Source organism: Erigeron canadensis, chromosome 3, assembly GCF_010389155.1.
Source record: "Erigeron canadensis isolate Cc75 chromosome 3, C_canadensis_v1, whole genome shotgun sequence".
Taxonomy (NCBI): domain Eukaryota; kingdom Viridiplantae; phylum Streptophyta; class Magnoliopsida; order Asterales; family Asteraceae; genus Erigeron; species Erigeron canadensis.
In genome coordinates this window covers 32,231,845-32,240,026 of record NC_057763.1, presented here as the reverse complement: position 1 = coordinate 32,240,026, position 8,182 = coordinate 32,231,845, and the positions used below count along the sequence as shown (strand labels likewise).

At 38.2% G+C, this 8,182-nt stretch overlaps 2 protein-coding genes across 2 annotated transcripts; both read left to right on the top strand.

The window, feature by feature from the left end:
* Positions 1-1,841: 1,841 nt before the first annotated feature.
* On the top strand, positions 1,842-3,647 carry LOC122594535 (polyphenol oxidase I, chloroplastic-like). The gene has a single exon (XM_043766979.1). The coding sequence runs from the start codon at positions 1,842-1,844 to the stop codon at positions 3,645-3,647; it is 1,806 nt and encodes a 601-aa protein (XP_043622914.1).
* A 2,117-nt stretch (positions 3,648-5,764) lies between these two features.
* LOC122592478 (polyphenol oxidase I, chloroplastic-like) lies at positions 5,765-7,761 on the top strand. Its single transcript, XM_043764717.1, has one exon. The coding sequence runs from the start codon at positions 5,798-5,800 to the stop codon at positions 7,601-7,603; it is 1,806 nt and encodes a 601-aa protein (XP_043620652.1). The 5' UTR covers positions 5,765-5,797; the 3' UTR covers positions 7,604-7,761.
* Positions 7,762-8,182: the final 421 nt, after the last annotated feature.

The following is an 8,182-nucleotide window of genomic DNA, read 5'->3' as shown; positions in this document are numbered from 1 at the left end:
TAAAGTTGTTTCCGCTATCTCTTAACGCCGTTAGGCGAAGTTTTTGGAAATCCATATTTTTAAACGATAGATGTTACAAAAAAAAGAAAGAAAGAATGAAAAAACCGATGGTTGTTTGCAGAGGTAGGCGACGGCAATTGTAAATGGAATGACAAGATGTAATATGTGGGAAGCCATATTACACCAAGATATGTATAAATAGTATGTATATGCAAAGAATGTGGATCCCCTTTTTAAGTTTTGGTTTTCCTAGCTAAATTTTTTTTTGTTGTTGTTAAAGATGATGATTTGTTAACTTGGAAGTGAAAGGAAAGAAAATGGTTGATCCAGAAAAGAATGAAAAGAAAAAAAAGAAGAATAGGGTTATTAAGAGTTAAAAGGCGAAAATGTCGTCATGTGCATTGCAAATGAAGGACTTAACGTAAGACTACAAATGGCTGTTAGAGTGAGGGTTTCCAATAAATAAAAAATGACCACAATGTGATGTAACAATAAAAAAAAGGATTAATTAATCACTGGATGACCAACGTATTTTTTCTCTTGTACATGGTTGATAGTTAAATCGGAATATTGATGTGTACACCAACAAACTTTTCAAATTTATACATGATTGACCAAATGTTCAAGTTACATTCAAATCTGCTTCTCTGACATACTCATCTCTTCAAATCTACTTCTCTCTCATCTTGAACATTTAGTCAACCATGTACAAATTTGTAAAGTTTGTTAGTGATACCCATCAATATTTCGGTTTAATGGGCAACCATGTACAAGAGGAAAAATATATTGGTCATCCAGTGAGTAATCTGTATTTTAAAATGTCCTGAATTTTTTTTCAAAAGAGCCGCATATGGCTAGGAAGTAATAATTGTTATAAATATTAGTCACATACATCTCAAAATTTTATTACACAATAAAAGGAGACGTGTGATATCCTTCTAGTGCTTTCTCTTGAATTCTTAAGCAAAGTGATTGTCGATCACCATTCTATTGTCAAATCTTCACACCACCAAGATATGTGTCTTCGACTATGGCTTTATTTTCATAGATACCCTCTTCGATGATGAAAAGAGAGACATAACAGGTACCACCAAGGTCAAAAACATATCCATAAAACACAATAAATTAATAGCGAGAAACTAACATCTTAAATCTCAAGAGGCATTCATATTAACTTACTTCTCTATTTTTACTCCTTATTAAAGCAACATCTTTCCCCTCCTATCAAATAATGAATCATGATGCCTATTATACCCCTGTCTTCTATATTATATTTTTGTGATTACTCACTAGATAATTAATGTACTTTGATTGATCAAACACTTATTGCCGGTAGAAAATCGCCTACAAACAACTCCAAACCCCACACATCCCATCGGTTATCTTATAGTGTGATTATTTGATTAAATACTATGTGTATATCAATATATCATATGTTATCTTTGGCGATGTAAAGATTACATAGTGATAGATAGAAAATACTTAGAAGTATTAAAATACACAATATTTTTATGTGAAAAACTTGTACCTAACACGACTAATAAGATGCAATGGTGGGTAAGTTCAAGTTTTCAAATATATTTTGGATCATTTAACCACCTTTTAATAAAGGGTAAGTTTTGTTTTTATTTGATCCGATCCCATACCTACCTCCTTAATATATAGAGATGTACATGTTAGTAGTATTTTTTAATTCATTAAGAAATAGTAGTTAAATTGTTAATTGTGCACATGTTCCTTTGAGGGATCCTATTAGCAGTATACCAACAAATCCTTATAAATAGGATCAAAAAGTTTACGTCCTAATCACACTTAATTAACTTTACATCATCTATCATATCATGTCTTCTTCGCTACTTCCATTGACCTCTTCATTTACTACATGTCGTTCCAAACCAAACACTTTCAAGGCCCGAACCAACCAAACGCATGGGTTCAGAGTCTCATGCAACGTAAAACCAATAAATGATGATAACAATGAAACCCAAAAACTCATCCTGCCTAACAATAATGTAGACCGAAGGAACCTCCTTGTGGGTCTTGGCGGTCTCTGCACCGCCGCCAACTTATCAAACTTGTCATCAGCATTAGCTGAGCCCATTAAGGCCCCTGATATCACGTCCATATGCAGGGACGCGAACAAAGGGTTTGATGCTACACATGCTTTAAGGACAGCTAAATGTTGTCCTCCAAGCCTTGGAAAAACGATTAAACCTTTCAAGTTTCCAAGAGGGGAAAAGGTGAGAATGAGGTGGCCCGCACATAAAGGGACTAAAGAGCAAGTCGACAAGTACAAACGAGCCATCGACGCCATGCGGAAACTACCAGATGAACACCCGCACAGCTTCAAAAGCCAAGCTTCAATTCATTGTGCTTATTGTAACAGCGGTTACACCCAAGTGGCTAGCGGGCATCCTGAACTCGATATCCAGATTCATAACTCGTGGCTCTTCTTTCCGTTCCACCGTTGGTACTTGTATTTTTACGAAAGAATCCTGGGTTGTTTGATCGACGATCCCACTTTCGCCTTACCTTACTGGAGCTGGGACGATCCAGCTGGAATGCAGATTCCGGAAATCTTTCTAGGTGACGAAAGCAATCCATTGTATGACGTCTACCGTGACCCGAATCATCAACCCCCACTATTAGTCGACTTAGCATTCGACGGGAAAGACAAGGATCCCGATATCGATCAAAAAGAGTGCAATCTTTTCGCGGTGTACCGTGATTTGGTTAGGAATGGAGGTGATGCCATAAGTTTCTTTGGAGGTGAGTATGCAGTTGGTAGTGACACACCCAATTCCAAATCCGCCGGATCCATGGAACGCCATTGTCACACTGCGGTCCACAGATGGGTTGGTGACTCGGTCAATAATAGAAATGGTGAGGACATGGGTAACTTCTACTCCGCGGGTTATGACCCCGTGTTTTATTGCCATCATGCTAATGTTGACCGAATGTGGAAGCTATGGAAGGATTTAGGCATTCCAGGACACGAGGAACCAACCCACGAGGATTGGTTAAATGCTTCGTACGTGTTCTATGACGAGAATCAAGACCTTGTACGAGTTAGTAACAAAGACTCGGTTGATACAAGGAAGCTCAAGTTCGATTATGCAAAATCTGATCTTAGCGATCTCCTATGGATCAAGAGCCGACCCCCTAAACGTAACATCAACTCTCAAGCTGCTACCATCCCATTAGGAGACGTGAAATCCTTGGACCAGGTGAAATTCCCCGTTAAGCTAGACAAGATCATCAAGTTCCGTGTGAAGAGGCCAGCTGTCAACAGGACTGACGCCGACAAGGCGAAATCCAAAGAGACTTTGTTGATCAATGGGATAAAATTCAACCCTAATAACTTTCTTAAGTTTGACGTGTTTGTGAATGACAAGGTTAACGTTGGTACGGACGAATTTCCCACGCCATGCGATCCTGAATACGCAGGTGGGTTCGCACAGCTTCCACATGGGGTCGGGGAGCATAAAATGTTGATGTCTAGTGCAGCAAGGTTTGGGTTGGACGAGCTCTTGGAGGACACAAATACTGAAGGCGACGAGTATGTTGTGGTCGCGTTGGTGCCAAGGACCGGAACCGAAGATCTCACCATCGGGGAAATCAAGATCGAGTTGGTTCCCGTTGTCTGAAACTAAATCATGATTGATTGTTCGCAGTAATAAATTGGCCGGGCATTTTGGCTAATACAGGTACGCACGTAGCATTATTGATGTACCATGTATGTTGTGTAGCCAAAATATGCCGCATTGTGTTGTGTTTCAAGGTTTTTGTCTTTCCGTTGATGTTTCGTTGATCTAATAAAATTTGCTTTTCGATCTTTTTAAACGTAGCTTGTTAATTAGTATGACGATATGATAACACAAATTAAACAATGCTATCTAGTAACTATATATAACGGATAAAACTGTAACATAAAAAAAATTTAGTATCATTAATTATCATAGTATCATCACGTTGAACCTCCAAATTAGTCGTTGCCGACCTCTTGGTTTCATTCATTTCAAAATACTAACCCGAGGATATCATTAATTATCAGAACATTATTAGTAGTTTGCGCCCAAAAAAATTGAAAGAGAAGACATCGTCTGATTTTTAGTAGTAAAGGGATCGATGCTATGAATCAATATGTTGTCTCCTTAATCAATTACTTATCATTAGTGATAGAATTTATATAGATTGTAAATGAATAAGCTATTGGGTCGTGCCTTAAATATGTTGGGTTAATGAACCAAAGAATAAAACAATCTTTAATGAATTGAATATGTCTTTGACTCTCTTATTCTTTACCCCATGAATAAGCTATTGGCGGATTGTGCCCTAAATATGTTACTTGTTTGTGTTTGTCCATGCTTAAAATGTGTTTTTGTAGATGTTTGTAAAATTTATAGATAATAATAGGCGATAGACGTAAATATATGTAAGGAGACCTAAAAATATATTCATAATTTATTAAAGTTTTAAAAGAATTTGAAATTTTGTAAAAATTTTCATAATATCTTCTAGCAACTACTCCGGAGTATTAGTTTGGTGTTAATTAGATCAAGTAGCCACTTAGAGCCCTTTTTGTGGGTTTGGCAGACGGGACCGAATTTTAACTCTCCATGGTTTCGGGCATTTAATTGTTTGGACTCGTGCGGATCGTGTTATTGCACACTTGGTCTCCAAGGGTATTTTCGGGTTTCAATCGCTAGCATACTGTCCATTTGATATAACTGTTAAGGTTCGAATCACTAACCAACTAATACGACGTTGTTCTAAAATGAAAAAAGAAGTTAGAACTGGATCGATTTGGGTCGCTGCCAGTCAATTTTTGTTCATTTTCAAAATAAGAACGTGATGTGAATACCATTATTATTTTCTAACACTCCAACCTATATGGGAGTTATTTTATTCGAACAAGAGGGTCTACCAGACTTCTTTATAAGAAAGATGCTGCCTGAATTTTGTTGGTAAAGGAGAGTGTGAACTTGTTGTTGTCATACCATGAATTAACACGTTTCCTCCTAAAAAAACTATTTATCATTAGTGATGAATTAACTTTTAGATTATAATAATAGACGAATAAGCTGCTAGGTCGTACCCTAATTAAAGATGCATGAATGCATATGTTGGGCTAATGAACCAAATATTAATAAACGAAAAAGTAAAAACTAATAAATTGATGAGAAGTGTTTTAATTAATACGAGTAATACATTTTGTTGTTCGAACAAAATTAAAGATTAATGATAAAATAAATCGTACAGGCCGGCCTCTAGCTAAACCTTGCGGCTTGCGCATCATCTTCCAGATTAACTGATGATCGATAATTAATATGCACACCAATAAATCATCCTTTATATATAGAACCATCAACTTACAAGCCTACCCACATCAAGATCAATTTTTAGAAGAGTATATACATAATAATACGAAATACTTAATTAGTATAAGCTTTCAAATACACAATAAATTTATGTGGAAAAACATGTACCTATAACACTACAACTAAGAAACAATGTTCGAGAAGTTCAAATTTCCAAATATTTTTCGAATAATAACTTCACAACCTTCTAGTAAAGTAGTACCGTAAAAATTTTGTTTGTATTTGATTCCATATATAACTACCTCCTTCGTACCAGAGCATACTAGAGTTCGATGTGTTATTTTCTCATTGATAATTTTTTAAGTTGTTAATTGTGCACATGTTCCTCGAGGGATACTATTAAAACACAAATTCTTATAAATAGGAACCAAATATGTGCGCCTAATCACATTTAACTTTCTTTGGTACAAGTAATCATGTCTTCTTCACTACTTCATCCACTTACCTCTCCATTTACTACTTCTCCTTCCAAACCAAACACTTTCAAGGCTCGAACCAATGGGTTCAGAGTCTCATGCAACGTAAAACCAACAAATGATGATAACAATGAAACCCAAAAACTCATCCTGCCGGCCTACAATATTGTAGACCGAAGGAACCTCCTTGTTGGTCTCGGCGGTCTCTGTACCGCCGCCAACTTATCTAACTTGTCATCGGCATTAGCTGATCCCATTACAGCTCCAGATATCACATCCATATGCAAGGATGCGACGTCAAATATCAAACTTGAAGGGGCGATTAGGACAGAAAAATGTTGTCCTCCTAGCCTTGGAAAGACGATTAAACCTTTCGTCTTTCCAAAAGGAGGAGAAAAGGTGAGAATGAGATGGCCTGCTCATAAAGGAACTAAAGAGCAAGTCGAGAAATACAAACAAGCCATTGCAGCCATGCGGGCTCTTCCAGACGAACACCCGCACAGCTTTAAACAACAAGCTTCTATCCACTGTGCTTATTGTAACGGCGGTTACACTCAAGTCGATAGTGGGTTTCCCGATATAGATATCCAGATTCATAACTCGTGGCTTTTCTTTCCTTTCCATCGTTGGTACTTGTACTTTTACGAAAGAATTTTGGGTACTTTGATTAACGATCCCACTTTCGCTTTGCCGTACTGGAACTGGGACGATCCAGCTGGAATGGAGCTTCCGGAAATATTTCTTGGTGACGAAAGCAACCCTCTGTATGACGTGTACCGTGACCCTAAACATCAACCCCCACTATTAGTCGACTTAGCATTCAATGGGAGCGACAAGGATCCGGATATTGATCAAAAAGAGTGCAATCTGTTCGCAGTGTACCGTGACTTGGTTAGGAATGCGAGTGATACCAAGAGTTTCTTTGGAGGTGAGTATGTAGCTGGTGATGAGCCCATCAAGAGTGGGGATAAATCAATTGGATCTGTAGAAGCCGGTACTCACACTGCGGTCCACAGATGGGTTGGTGACTCGAACCGGCCTAATGGAGAGGACATGGGTAATTTTTATTCCGCGGGTTATGACCCCGTGTTTTATTGCCATCATGCTAATGTCGACCGAATGTGGAAGCTATGGAAGGATTTCGGCACTCCAGGACACGTGGAACCAACCAAGGACGATTGGTTAAATGCTTCGTACGTGTTCTACGACGAGAATCAAGACCTTGTTCGAGTTTATAACAAAGACTCGGTCGATACAAGGAAGCTCAAGTTCGATTATGCAAGATCTGATCTTGGTGAGCTCAAATGGAGCAAGAGTCGGCCCCCCAAACGTAACGTAAAGTCACAAGCCGCTACTATCCCACTAGGCGATGTGAAATCGTTGGACCAGGTGAAGTTCCCGGTTAAGCTAGACAAAATCATCAAGTTCCGTGTGAAGAGGCCAGCTGTGAACAGGACTGATGACCAAAAGGCGAAATCCAAAGAGCTTTTGTTGATCAACGGGATCAAATTCAGCGCTGATAAATTTGTAAAGTTTGATGTGTTTGTGAATGACAAGGTTAACGTTGGTACGGACAAATTTCCCACGCCTTGTGACCCTGAATACGCGGGTGGGTTTGCTCAGGTTCCACATAGCGAGAGGAGTAAAATGAAGATGACTAGTGCTGCGAGGTTCGGGCTGGACGAGCTGTTGGATGACACAAACACTGAAGGTGACGAGTACGCGGTGGTTGCATTGGTGCCAAGGACCGGGACCCAAGATCTCACCATTGAGGAAATTAAGATCGAGTTGGTTCCCGTTGTGTGAAACTAAATCATGCATGATAGTTCGCAGTAATAATAAGTTGTGCATTTTGGCTATACACATATGTACCGTGTATGTTGTGCAGCCTAATTATGCCGCATTGTGTTCCTATGTTATCGTTGATGTTGGGTTGATCTAATAAAGTTGGTTTTCTTTTCAAATCTTGTTAATTAAGATACTCCGTAGTACGTACTTAAAAAATTTATCTAATTAGTTTTCTTTTAATTAGTCGGATTCTGATATACTAATGTCATACAATACTTTATCATGGTGAAACCACGCCAATTCCGTTTCACACGGCGCTCATCAAGGGTATGTTCTTGAGTTTTGTTTTAAAAGGAAATGAAAAGATTGTAAAGGATTTTAAAAATATTTAGGTTCTTGAGTTTTATTTGAGAGAAGAAGAGAAAAGAAAGGAAAAGATTTGGAAGGAGAATTCTATAAAATTTGTTAAAGATATTTTCCTCCCACTTTTGGGATGATTTGGAAGGAAGGAAACTCCACTATTTCTCTTCCATTCATCCATCTTCTCTTTTTTCCCCTTCCTTTACATATAAACTCGAAAACACAGGCCAAGAGATG